A 14,618-nucleotide genomic window follows, 5' to 3' on the forward strand; every position below is an offset into this window, starting at 1 on the left:
AAATTGTGCGTTGTATGCTGTGTTACCATGGAAACCATGATATTATAAAAATAATATTTCTATATTCTATTTATATAAGGTCAACTATTTTTATAGTTTCTCTACCATTGCCGATTGAGTTTGGTCATGTAGCTCCTATAATTAGTAAATAGTGAGCATTTTTCATCATATGGGATGGTTTGCCAAATGTAGCCATGGTTACTACCTACTTACAGATACATTCCAAAGAAGCACCCAGGTATAATGTTTGTGTAAGTGGTCGATTTGGTTTCCTCTGTCCTCGATAAGGCTCCATAAAAACTTGATGTACCGATAGCTGAACCTCTCAACTTTTGAAAAATTTCCGTCTGTTACTATGGCAACCTGGTCAGTACACATTGCAACCAAATTTTGATTGATTTAAAATCTGGTGTCAAACTGTATTAATAAGCAAAATTTCATTAAAATCGGTGACCATGCATACCAGAAAAGTTTAAGTGATTACAGAGAATTGTTTTTTAAAATGTATTATAACAAGCCATTCAGCGATGCACCCAGGTGCACCATGGCTACATGCATGTACTAGTCCATGAACACAGGATGTACGTAGAGAATTTCGTATGATTATGGGCGTAATCATTTCTGCTGGAATCTAAAGTTGTAAGCTGTTTTCAAATCACTCAAAGGCCTAGTGGTAGGGCGTTTGCTTCGTGATCGGGTGAACCGAGTTCTATTCTTTCACGCGTCAAACCTAGGACGTAAACATGCATACGTTCGGTAAGAAAAACTCAAACTTTTCATTCAAACGAAAATTTTTACCACTTCAATGCGCTTCATTGTAAGTAGTGACTGTTCCTTCGCAAAGCGCCCGGCACTAGAAATAAAAGTCACAGGTCTTTAGGATGAGACCTTAAAATCGAGGTGCCGTATCACGGTAGGCGTTGGCTAGATAAAGAACCCTCACTGCCCAATAACCCTGAGTGCTGAGTATATGTCTAAATTTCAAACCCTTTATGATCACATGCAACGGTATATGGTGAGGTCTCTGATTAAAAAAATTCTCGAATGGGACGTTAAACAACACACAATCAACCATTCCTGTCACTCTTGAACGCCTCCGATCTATGCTGACACGCACAAGAAACGTAAAATCCTATTTTCGGGGGGGGGGGGGATAGATAATAAGTATAATTTTGTGTCTGTAAATGTTACATCTTCAACTTTGCTTAGTCGATAATTTAACGGTGGATTGATTTTCATCCAATTTCCCAGAATAAACCAAAATCTTGAAGGGGCCTGGACATATTGGTACATGTATTTGCATTGTCGTTGTGTTTAATGTTTTAAATTTCTATTCTTATTCAAAAAATAACTTCAGTTTAACCATTGAACTTACATGGAAATTCTTAAGTCAATGACTCATAAGGACATTCTTTATAACATTACGTCAAACATCTGTGTTTTTAACATGAGCACGATCTCGATTATTGTTATTGTTTACGTTTTACTGTATGTGTTTAGTTTGTTAAACTCTGCACACAAAACACGAACTGACAATACTGGTGTTTTCGTTTTGCTTTCTCACAAATTCACTCTGCAAGTGCAAGGATGTGTGTCAATTAATCAATAAATTCCCAAAATTTAACGCTTTAATAACATTTCTGTCTGAAATTCTCTAGCAACATGTAAGTCGAATTCCCAACATAGCCCCCCCTTCCCCCTCACCCTCGGTCGTTTTCATAATTTTAATTCCTCCTTCAGACTTAGAATTGAATGCTTATTTACGAACTTTATCTCTATAATGTTACATAGCTTGAGGAGGGGGCGCCGATGCAACCTTATTACATTTTTTTTTCAGCCCACAATTTTCATGACTGAACTTTTTGATTGAATGGCTCTATTGCTTAATTGAATGAGTTTAATTTTCTCAGAAGCATGGCTAGGGCCTGTAATAAGGTGAACATCTACTCAAATTAATCTGATGGCCCAACGGTTAATCATTTAACACTACCCATTCAAATTAGTTAAGTGTAAATCTGTGGTTAGTAAAGTAGAACCATGTTACAAGTGAAGGATACATGTAGGTTTATGAATTAATAGTACGCATTTGAATAAAACACCAAACGAACATTTATATGCAATGAGAAAATATGACATACCGGGTAATGTATAGAACAACAAGGGAGTCATGATGCAAGTCCTGATGAACAGGACAAAAATTATTAAAATACAGACTTTAAGTAAACTGAATGCATACAAGGGAAAGGGATAGCGAATGTCAAACCCTAATTACATACTTGGTCAAATAAAGAATATTTCATAGACCTCCTCTCTGCATGTGGATGATTTATTGCATCAGCCACACATACACTTTTCATAACGGTACAAAAATTAATATCCAACAGGGATTTCAAGCTGACATATCATGTTTCTTGCCTGTAAGTGAATTTATAAATATTGTTCTTCAAGCATATAATAAAATTAAATGCGCAAACAAAAAACGCATAGATCAGTGTGAACTGAGAAGCAGTATTTTCTGTTGTGTGAAGTTGTTGCCCTTATAAGTATAAATTACATTCATTTTTTGCAAAATAAAACAATTCTGCTAAATCCAATTTAAAGTAAGAAGATCAAGAATAAACATTTTATAATTTCCTTTAAAATATCATAAGAATTTTCTATTTGTTATAGAATAAGTATTTTTTTTTCATTATTTTTTATTGTAAAAAACTATCTATGTATAATGCATATATACAGTTTATTTCATAGAACGAAATAGTAAAAAAAAATAGAGTATGAGAGAGTGGTTGAGAGGAAACGGCTGAGAGAGGGTGGGGAAGAGAGAGGGGGGAGAGAGAGAAGAGAAAGGGGGAGGAGGAGAATTGGGAGGAGGAGAGAGAGTGGGTGAGAGAGAGAGTGGAAGAGAGAGGTGGGAGCAAGAAAGTGAGTGGTTAAGGGACAGAGAATGTGGGAGAGAGAGTGCTGAGGGTGGTTGATAGAGTGGGAGAGAGAGAGAGTGGCATAGAGGGAGTGGGCAGTAGAGAGAAGGGAGAGAGTGGCAAGGGCTAGTGGGAAAATATATCTTAAGCAGCATTTTTACTCATTCTCCACGTTTACTGTGGACCGGATAAATACAGGGAAGAAATTTTGAGGTCCGTGTTTGCTCTGCTCCAAATTTGTATCGTTTCATTGGACTTTCCAGATTGAATACTGTTCGTTATCTTCATATTTCATTCGTAAACTTTTCACATTTTCACTTCTTCTCAAGAACCACAGGGCTAATTTTAACCAAACTTGCCATAAAACATCCTTATGTGAAGGGGATTCAAGTTTTATTCAAATGAAGGACCATGCCCTCTCTCAAGGGGAGAAAATTTAGAAATAGTGAAAATTAGGTGCCATCTTTTAAGAACGTCTTCTCTAGAACCACTGGGCCAAAAACTTATAGGAAACCTTCTCTACATAGTATAGATTCAAGTTTGTTTAAATAGAGACCTCTGGGGGTAAGGTGGGGCCAAAATGGGGGATCAAAGTATACATAGGAATAGATAGGAAAAAATCTAAAAAAATCTTCTGTTCGAGAACAGCAACACCATTAGTTACACTGATATGGAAGCATCCTCATGTAGTTGTTTATTTATGTGTGTATCTCTTTCTTACACCAGCTAAGAAAACGATCTTGATTTTTAAATATTTACAACGGTGGAAACTATTTTATGAAATCTGATAAAACAATTTATTATAAAAGAGTCTTTGGGTTATCAATTAGATAATTATTCTTCTTTACCCCGCAATATAGGAAGTCCTTAGAGACTTGAAATTTGGCATTTGCAGACACATGAAAAAATTGATCGCATGTGTACATAACAGCGATACATTTTGATCTTGTTTTATTTATGAAACACTGATGTCAAAATAGTCACAGAAGAGGATTATAAGTCTTTGAAAGAACTTCACGCTTTAATTAATATCTCAGACTAATTTCGAAAGTACACAGCTTAATGTTTACACTTGGGTAACCCTATTTAAGGATAAAATCTGGTGTTCAATCTATTGCTGAGATACTGTAAATGATGTGTTTTATTTGGCATGTAGATTTGATTTAGCGCTTTCTGAATATGATTTATTATACATGCATACATGTACACAAGACTTGATTTAGCGGAAGCTCCCTTCAGCTAAAGCGCTAAATAGAATACGCAGCCAAATGTAATACTGTATGTTTATCGTAATCTAAATTAAAGATAATAGTGGTTGCTGGATGCTGACGCATACGCAGGTTATGCATTTTTTTTCTGCAATGTCGCAACCGTTATCCCCACACTAACAAACAAAGAAACAAAGAAAGAAAGAAAACATTGTATTGTTTATATTTATATCTGTATAAAGTACATGTATTGTATGGAGTGGATGAAAATATGTAAAATATTGTACTGTTGGTCAGTACATTACATTGACGTTGTCTGAAAAGTTTCTATATATGGCAGAATTCAAGATTGTTTTTAATTAAAAGACCATAGATGCTTATTATAGATGCTTATTATCGGGGTATGTTACAAACACGCAAGGATTGGGTAATAGGCAAAGTCAATGATATACATATATAAGTATTTTCCTGTGTATTCTTTCATGATATGCTGTATGCTGTCTCCAATTGGGTTTAAATTTGACTAATCATTCCTCTTACTCTTCGCCGCTGAGAAGGATTAAATAAATATGGGTTTATCCCATTGTATTTTTAACACTTTGGACAGGATTAAAGTAAATTTAAATAACTTAATCGTTCAAACTTATTAATGAATGAATAAAAACATAAAAATCTTATTTGTTAAGATACAAAATAATAGTGAAATGTCAAAGAAAGAGAAAAAAAAAGAAGTTAAAAGAAAAGGAGAGGGGGGGACCAAAGTTATAAGAAAAGCATTATGTCGGAAAGGGGTCAAGTTCAAATTAAAAATATATATTTTTGATCAAGATCAAAAATCACAAATACCAATAAGACGGAAAATGGTTCAGTCAATATTAAAGTGGACAATGGCAAATTGTTCAATTTTGAAACACAGGACTGACTATTTTATCTTCTGATTATACATCTTGTCTGGCTTACAACTTCTATCCTGTGCATTCAAAGAGTTCCCCCTAAGCGTCTTCCTTTTATTTCCCTTTTGAATTTAGGGTATTCTTGTACAACTTTTAAGTATTTCAGGATAAATTAAATTAATTCTGTTATTATTATGAATCGAAGTAGCACCTGTCAATCTTGTTCAGTATTTCAAAATCTATTTCTTCATAGTTTATAAGACTTTTGTCTGATTCGTTTGAGACAAATTGCAAAGTGTCTTTTATTTCAGTTTCACTGGGATATATCGAGTCGACATATAAATGGAAGTTACTACAGTAACTACATGTATTGTTAATTGAAAAAAAGTCATCGATATATCTGAATATCGAGATGAAGGCTGCAGTGTTTTCTTTTAAATAAATTCTGCTTCAAAGGAATATAAAAACAAGTGGGCTAATAAAGGAACACTAATAGTGACCATCGAAATTCCATCCGAAGACTTCCTAAATGTTGTCAATGAGGAACTCCGGCATCTTTTTAATATTAACTTTAGAGTACGTTTGTGTACAACCAGAGTGTATTCAACAGAGTACATTGTAATTTTGTTGATGACCAATCACCAGATACGAAAATTTCAGAGTTATATTTTTATTGAAAAAACCTTTATATATCTTTTTGTGTGTTGCTTAGATATATTCAAAATTCATACCTTTATTATTAAAAATATATAAATTCCATTGCTTCTATTCTTTACAGAAGTATATATATATAAATATTTATATTTTACAATGTTTACGTTTCACGAGTATAACCGGAAGGGAGGGGGAAAATAGACTAGGTTCTGAACCAGGTACCATGAAATTTAGACAGCTGTCTATCAACTATTCAAGTTGTCTGACAACCAGCAAACGAATTTGCCTGGCCGTCATACAACTTCTCAAAGCAAAGAAATAGTTTAGAGGTCACGTGAGACGACAGCGGTTATGCAGGTATAATTCCGATTCTACTGGCATAGTTATCTAATACTGACAAAAAAGTCAAATATAAAAATGTATTCATAGTTTGTTTCATGAAGGAATTTTCTTCTTAATTTGCTTCTTTGAACTTCAAAAGATCTGTGTCATAAGACGCAAAGGAAACGTATAGCTTAGATAGCGGATACAGAAAGCTTTCATCAGCACCGTTGTACCGAATAATTTATAGATTTTTTTCAATAGAGACATGTGCCATTCAAAATATTAAATCATTAATCAGCTTGAATTGCTGACATTTAATCAGTACAGACAACGATCTCTCCAACAGCGTCACGTCTGAAAAGATACATACAAATTTGATGCCAACATGTTTGTTCACTTTATCAAATGTCACTCAGAACGCGTCTCTCTGATATTCAAAAATAGTTTCATACGTATATCACAACTAAAGCAATCAAGTTAATTTTATCCTTTACAAACGACTCGATCTCTTTCCAAATCAAAAGTATTAAGACATGTAATTTTTACCTAGAGTGCCGTGTCAAGTGTTTTATTATTTTTGGCTTTGTCACGTGCCCTGAACGAGATTTCGCGCCTGATTTCCCATTTGATTCTGTATCATGAGAAAAGACCGGGATGCTTTCACTGTGTCCACCGAAGGCACAATTTTGGAAGACAAATGAGAGGCTACTTTGTACTTCGTAGCATATTTCACAAGTTTTTGAAAATTATCTCGATTTGACAATTCGCAAAAATCGTCAAATGCACTGACTAGTCTGGTTTTAGAAATTCCGCACAAGTCTTCTACATTGTTCCTCCTCGGCAATTCAGTCTTTGGGATCGGAGCCCTTTTATTGAATTTACTTTGTTCCATTAAGAAAGCGTTAACTTTTCTCTGCACTTTAGGCTTTAGATTTTCAATTCGATTTTTCTCTTCTTGATACAGATCAACCCTCGGTTCTTTTGCATTTTTATTCTCTTCCTTATTTTTTTCTGCAAATCTAACAGTTCTGTCTGTGAGCAAAGGATTTGCCGAGTTTCTTCTTTGATCCTTCATTATTCCACTGGGCAAAGGTTGTTGGACGGATGGAAGATAGCTTGGTATCGGTGTATTGTTCCGACTTGACTTCTGAGATTCAGGGGTACCATCAAGGTCATTAGCAGAAGCAGAAAGATCTTTTACACAGTTATGGGAAGATAAGTTCATCGAGGACTTTGCCTGTCGTTGATACTGTATCCTAGGACTCGGTTCCGGTGTTTGCAGCGTAATGGCGGGCAGTACCGTTTCTTCCTCTCGAGACATTATTCCTACCATGTTTGGCGGAGCCGAGGCTCTAGCATTTGTTTCATCATTGATATCTTTGGTAAGTTTGGTTAAACTAATAGAAAATGATCTTCTGCTTAGAACCTGTTGCTTCATATCCGGAGGAATGCTCTGTAAGAACCTCTGAGTTTTAACGATGTAGAGTTCTTGGTTTCGTTCATCCATATATCTTTTCTCTGTCTTATAATTCCGTATGGTTGCTGTTCTTTGTTTGTCGTATCGTTGTCTGTCTTTTTCGCACCGCATGGAGAGAGTTTTGTTTTTCTTGAACAAGAGCTGTGTTTTCTTTGGTTCTAGCATCACTTCCATGTTCAGAGCCCGGTCTTGCCATGTCAGATCTTGTGTCTTTATCAGAAGGAGCGACATCTACACAGAGAGGACAAAAATTGTCGAGATTGAACAATACCTCATTTTAAACTACATTACATAATTTTGTTAAATTAACCATGTACCATTATTTGTTTTTATCATTAGAATATTAAGGTATGAAAGTAAAATCAAACTTGGCTATAAATATTGCAAAAATTGTATATCATACCTTAAGAATCAAAAGGGATTCCAACTGTAGACTGATTTTTTTTTTCAATCCTTATTTTTGTGCAGTCAAGTCATGATTAAAACATTTTCTTCAAATGGCTATCAAAATGGTACACTCTGACTCGACAGCACACACCTTAATAACAATTAGGGATAGAAGGCATTTTAAGCTGGCAATACGGCGTGTTCTACATTTTACTGTAACACTTATTATTTCAATTAATAAACTTCATCCAACGTCTGATCATAAAATTTAAGTATATCAAACAGTGCCAAAAATTACAAGGGGAATTAGTACACAATTCTTTAGCAGGTTGAAAAGCATTCGATCTCTTCGGATTAATCATATGGATTAAGGAATTATTTCACAAGATTTATTAATCTTTGGATTGAAATGCGATCGAATTTAATTGTCAGTTTGAATTTCTTAGTTAGGTGGTGTATAATATCTTTTGTTTTGATGTGTGTCAGTCAACAGGCACTTTTGTCGATAAAATAACGTGTCACACGAATGGGTTAGGTCAGCGAAGGATTTACATGTAGGTCAAGGGAAACGTTTTATTCTTAAATCATTTTCTAATAGATTACACTCTAACTGGCCTTTTTTTCTGACAGATATTTGATTTAAATATTCAACATTTTAGTTTTTCAATAAATATTTAAATATAAATACAATTTTTTTTTCTTTTTTAAATATTTTTCTTAACATCATGCAAATGCAGTTGTTCATAAATGCGTTTCACGCAAAACATGTAATCCCCCCCAAAAAGAAATAAAAATAATACTTATATTACTATAGTAATGAATAGAATGTACATGATGGTATATTTAATGTTATGTTCAAATGAGATAACTTAATTTATGTAAATTAAACAATTCCTTAAGAAAAATCGAAAATGCATTACTAGTAATTAAATTGTACAGAACGCATTGCGTTCTTAATTTGATTCAGTTAATCGGATTTGAATGTTCGGGTTAAATACTTCTTCTGCAATATAATGATAAGACTTCCAAAGTTAGCTCTCGCGGGCATGGTTGTACTGTACGTGTACTCGGTCCAATTTTTGTCGGGGTTCAAGAAAACTATCTTTTGACTGATTGCATTTCCGCTTTCACCGCCGACCAATAACAATCCTCCTTTTCTGTGAAGCGCGCCAAATCGTCGTCTGTTGAAATACTTCATTGTGTGAACACATTTGGCATCCCCTTGGTCAGACATTTCTAAAATCGAGCCATCCGTGCATACAATGTAGATGTGCTTATCACACACCACGGTTTTTGTTAATTTACATGGAGAAGGCAGAAAAGACACAACAGAGCTCGTTGAAAGGCGTGTGTCGAAGCATTGAATGTGGTCTGAATCCTTATCATCCGAAAGGATTCCGCCGTAGATGTATATTTTCTCTTTGGATACGGCAGCCGACATAGAGCGGACTGCATGTACCATGTCACCTGCTTTCCGCCAAGTTCGCGCGTTGATAAGATATTCCTCCACCGAAGAAAGAGTACGCTTGCTTTCGTCTTTGATTGTGTCGTCATATCCTCCAAGGACAAATATGCTTTCGCAGACAGCCACCATTACATGTCTTCTCCTGCCCTGAACAGGCGATGTACATCTGTACCAATCATTATTTTCTGCGCGGTACCGAAGCAGACAGTCGAGTTTCTGGGATCCTCCAGAAACGAATATATCGTTACCATAGACAATAGACGCAAACTCTCGACCAAGTTGAATCGGTATTGGTGTGAGAAAGAACCACTTTGCTTGGAGAAAGCTATATGCCAACATATCGACAACCTTTTCTCCAACTGCATTATATCCCCCAATGACGATGAGAACATCTTCAACAGAGGCATACTTTCGGAAGGCCACTCGAGGAGAATTTAGGTCCCATCTTCTAGAAGGCAACATCTGGTACTGGATAGCTTCTTTGACGATCTCTCTGCAACGCGAATTTTCGTTCACGATATCCAGCGGTTCAACTTCATGAAGAAGATATTCAGAACCGAGCAGTGGAAGTCGGAGGTATTCAAAAAGATGGATTGTGTCCTGTTTCCTCCCCTCTGGATCCGCTCCGAACCACCTAAACACAGAGTCGCAGACCAACTCTTCGCTACTTATGTGCAAGTCTTCGTGAGTTATTATTTCTATCAAGTCGTCTTTATCAAGGCACTGGAAATCTTCAGATCGACATATATCTTGAAAATTGTACATAATAATTCCCCAGGCTTTCTCTGATAATTTAGGACATTCATGAGATTTTGCTAACTTCCAGGCCCCAATACAGTTTTCATTGTTTACGTTTTCTAATAAAAACTGTTCGCATTTTGCGTGCAGTTGTTTAATTTGGAAAAGGGCACTTGCTTTCAGTAGCTCCTCTGCATTAGATTTTGTTACAACTTTAGATCCTGAGTAAATAAATTTCACAATACTCTCAAAGTTTACTTTGGATACTCCATGTAGTGTCACTACTCCGTCAATACTTTCTTTCATTCCAGACGAAAACATGGCGTCGAAATAAGGAGACACTGCGGCAAGAAGCGTTCTATGACACCGGAAGGTCCTATCGTCTACAATGACATCAACATCCGTGTGCCGACACTCTCTGTACATTTCTTCAAAAGCACCATGAATAAGCAAGGCAATGTCGCTTCTCCACGAATCCTCCATTTTTTTTGATTTCCTGCGGAGAAAATAAGAGCAATTAACTTCGTCACTTCATACATATACCAGTATCAGAAATAATTGCTATGAAAGTCTGGTAATTAATGTACAATTCTTGCTCCGAGATGGATAATTTATTGAATTGTTACCAATGACAACATTTGAAACATCATCTAAATGTGTTATCTCTGGCTGACATCCTGCATATTTCAAATAGAATTGATTAATTGCGAGAGGAAATTACAGGTTCTGCAATGATACACATGGTCTTGCATGTTTATGTGTAGTAATGACACGATAATCAGGCGCAAATAGATAATCGATAGGATATACATTATAATCAGATTCGAAGTTATCAAAATATCTCAAATTAGAAGTTTGCAATCGACAAACTTCATCCTATTGCAAACATAATTTCAATGGGATTGCATGTAGAATACAATTTGAAACAGCAGGTGTTTGTTTGCCTGGATACTAAAAATTACCGAATGTTGATTCTTCGGCTCAAAAGTCTATTATTATTGATATCTTTTCAATGTTGTACGCTTTCGATTGACATAATTTCAAACAAACATTTCTTTAAAATGCCCATCCTTCAAACTATTGCTGATGAAACAAATTAGTCGAGTCATTCATAGTCTGATAAGTGCATATGACGCATTTATGTACATATTTGAACACATGCATTAATCATTGAATACTTCCATAGAAGCAGTTTCAAAATACTTTGAACTCTATGATTTTTCACCTACTTCATTAACGCAGAATCAATATACTCCGTGTAGGATGTGTGTATTATACATGTATGCGGATATACAACGCCAACCGGGGGAGGGGGTTAACATTCACTTTAACCTGTGTACACATATAGGTATGAGAGTTATGATCTGTCTTCTTTCTTCCCTATTCCAAAATGACGTATTTTGAAGTCAAACCTCCTTTTTGTTTCTATATACATGTATACAGTTTTCATATTGTCTTAATCAACATCAAGATGTGTTGCTCATTACTCGGCACATAGAAAAAAAAGAAAACGGACTTTGTTTGTTTCTTAATATAGTGCAAGAACAAAAATATGATGCAGAATTTGCTGCCTAGAAGTCGAGACAAAAAAAATGTGCTCAAGCTTTAATAGGATCGAAAGTCTTAAAAATGGGACAATACATGCAAATAAAGTATTTAATTTTTCTACATTGGCTTAATAAACTGTAAAGAATGCTAGAATCGACTATAAACTGAGTAAAATTGTGTGGATTTCAGTTTGTTTTATTTAGATCTAAGGGCAGATCAGTCTAACTAAAAATACCATGGAATTATAACTCTTTGAGCAGTGAGCAGTGCATATATGGTCCTTAAACAAAAATCTATACTTATGAAATCACCCATGAAATCACCTTTTTTCTTGGCTACTAACAGAGACATATGGTTTTTATATGTCTCTGGCTACTAAGTCCTTCTATCAAGCTGTAAATTTTGAATTTACACAATAAAATCAAAATAAATGTTCTTAACATTAGATGTGTAGCTTAAAGCATTCAATACAATCAAAAATGTTTTGTAAATTCTTTCCCAAAAAATGTGGATCTTACATATGATAGACATTATTTTAAAACAGAATTATAATAAAACCTTTCCTACTCCTACTGAGAAATTAATTTTTAAAAGAGAACAGAGCAATTTTTACATGAAAATGTTTTTGTCTACAATTACATATGCTACGCTTAATCATCGTAAATGTCAACCAGCAAGAGTACAACAGATTCTGTACATAACTCGCTTCAATTTCACTTCAATAGATTTGTTTTCATTAAGACTGAAAATGAACTGATCAGTAAATGTTCTGAATCAATTCACCCAACAGCCATTTAATCAGCAGAGTTCTCAAATAAGAATGCAACAAATTATTCTGTACATTGTTGATCGAATATTTAGCATCTCTGTGAGATATTACTTCGAGAAAAAGTTCTTATTCCAAATGACCAACAGCATGTTTTTACTCACAATTGTTGAGCAGTAAGTTCCCTTTTGTCTTTAAAACCTAGATTAATTTTCTGTTGTTCTATCCATCGAAGCGATCTTGAGCAGCATACATATGGAATATTTACCTGAGTATTTAGTTGAAATGTGAAAATTACCCGCGATAACAGGCCGTCTATAGTTATATACAGCGAAAAAGCAATCGATTTCTGCAACAAGTCCACGAAAATAATCAAAGAGGAATTTCCCAATGCATGTGGTTGTTACAAACAATGGAAAAGCATCGATTACAGTCGGATGTTAAAAAAAATAGAACGTAAAACGAAGAGACGATTCATTTACGACCGACAAAACACAAATACCGGTTATATTTGGGTTCAAAGGACAAAAGCTTCTCCCTCTGAATCATTGATCCATGATATTCCGTTCCATGTTTTGAGCAAAAAGTCAATACGCTCCGCAGCATAGTTTGAAAGATACTTGTTTGAATAAGACTAGTCGAAAAACAATTTTCTTTTTTTTTTTTATCTATGAATCGATGTCAACACAGAAGGGTTTAATCAAATATTAATAAAGTATCAGTGAGTATTGAACTTTCAAATTAAAAAAAAGAATCGTGTTAACGAGATAATTCCTAGTGGGGGTATATTATCAGGGTTATATTTGCAAAAAGGTTATACATGGAAGAAAAAGTTTATTTTTAGATGATCAAGATACTTCTACATTGACATGATCTAGCTTCGACGCCTGCAATGAGCAATGGATATATGGTTGTAATCATAACATATTCTACATGTACATAACTCTTTAGAATAATTGTTTACAGTTGATTTTTTAATCTGAAACCAATTTTCATTGTATAGTTATCCACTGATTGAAATCTTATAAACTGTAATAGCTGGAACGGATCAAAACGGTGGAAAAAATCAAAGTTGTGATGTGGTTTTAGCCTTTTCCCAGTTATTAACCTTTCTTTTCTCTATCACGATGACGTAGACTGTGCTAATTCCTTACAAATGGGATTTCACACTCTGATTCAAATGTATCTACTTTAATCAATAATTTCCATAATTCTGTTAATTAAATAGTAAAAGCCTCTCTGATCAACCTTTACACAATAAAACTGCACGGGCAATTTCCTTATATAAAGGAATATAACTCCATACCAAATATTTATCAGGTATGATGTTGCATTTATTTGTAACGTCAAATTTCTGTGTCAAATGGTAAGGGTACATGCACGAACGCAGTAAGTAAAAGTAATTAAAATCGTTCATAAAAAGTATTGAAATATACCCAAATGAACAAGTTTCCAATTAATTTATAAGCACACTCCAAGTATGGTTGATGTCCATATTACGACGCAATAGCAAAACAAAATATAAAGATTTAATAAAAATACTGGTGTTTCTCTTCTTTGCCTGAAACAGTGTTCATTTAGTATATACATATAATTCATAAATATAAGAGCAGATTTCTTTTTAGTATAGATTTCAAATATGTCCTCATTTAGATTGATTGGTTTTCATCGTCAAATGTGCTGACTTACTTGCCTACAGTATTTTTGTGACATTCATTCATTCATTGATTTGTATCTCATCACCATTTTAAAAACATTTAACAACAGCATGAAGTGATTTAAAAAACAAACAGATGATATATACAAAATTATAATTAATGACAGAAATGGATCTGATCATTGGCCATATCAGAGCCAATATTTACAGGTCTTTTCAAAATTTAAAACCTAAAAGTAAAACAAAAGCCAGAAACAAAATTAAAACTACAAAACGCTTGTATTACCAGTACATTTATATGGAAGTGAAACATACAAAATGAGCAAAAAAAAAGAAACAACAGTTTGATAGACACATTCCAGAAGAAAGGGTCAAAGGCTGGTAAAGGTCTCGAGAGCTGAAACGAATGTCACTAGGTTACATCATCAAAACCTCTTGTTAATGCCTACCGTCTAAAATATATTCTGCCAACTAGTCACATGTCACACCTTCTCGAGGTGACCCTTGGCATGATTTCAGTAGCTGAGTGACAGTTGCAAAAGGCGAGTCTCCGATACCTTTAAATAACTGGAACCTGTGACTA

General features: G+C 34.6%; 2 protein-coding genes across 2 annotated transcripts; both read right to left on the minus strand.

Moving 5' to 3' along the window:
- Positions 1 to 6,577: 6,577 nt before the first annotated feature.
- On the minus strand, positions 6,578 to 7,705 carry LOC133179394 (uncharacterized). The gene has a single exon (XM_061314161.1). The coding sequence runs from the start codon at positions 7,703 to 7,705 to the stop codon at positions 6,584 to 6,586; it is 1,122 nt and encodes a 373-aa protein (XP_061170145.1). The 3' UTR covers positions 6,578 to 6,583.
- A 984-nt stretch (positions 7,706 to 8,689) lies between these two features.
- LOC133179396 (kelch-like protein 24) lies at positions 8,690 to 10,548 on the minus strand. The gene has a single exon (XM_061314162.1). The coding sequence runs from the start codon at positions 10,545 to 10,547 to the stop codon at positions 8,829 to 8,831; it is 1,719 nt and encodes a 572-aa protein (XP_061170146.1). The 5' UTR covers position 10,548; the 3' UTR covers positions 8,690 to 8,828.
- Between the last annotated feature and the right edge of the window lie 4,070 nt (positions 10,549 to 14,618).

The sequence above is a fragment of the Saccostrea echinata genome, unplaced genomic scaffold (assembly GCF_033153115.1).
Source record: "Saccostrea echinata isolate AGI-Se365-2 ecotype Australia unplaced genomic scaffold, CSIRO_AGI_Sech_v1 ptg000004l, whole genome shotgun sequence".
NCBI lineage: Eukaryota > Metazoa > Mollusca > Bivalvia > Ostreida > Ostreidae > Saccostrea > Saccostrea echinata.

What these genes read in the sequence shown, in the direction of transcription:
- LOC133179396 (XM_061314162.1), bottom strand. Translation starts at nt 10,547, where the DNA reads ATGGAGGATTCGTGGAGAAGCGACATTGCCTTGCTTATTCATGGTGCT.
- LOC133179394 (XM_061314161.1), bottom strand. Translation starts at nt 7,705, where the DNA reads ATGTCGCTCCTTCTGATAAAGACACAAGATCTGACATGGCAAGACCGG.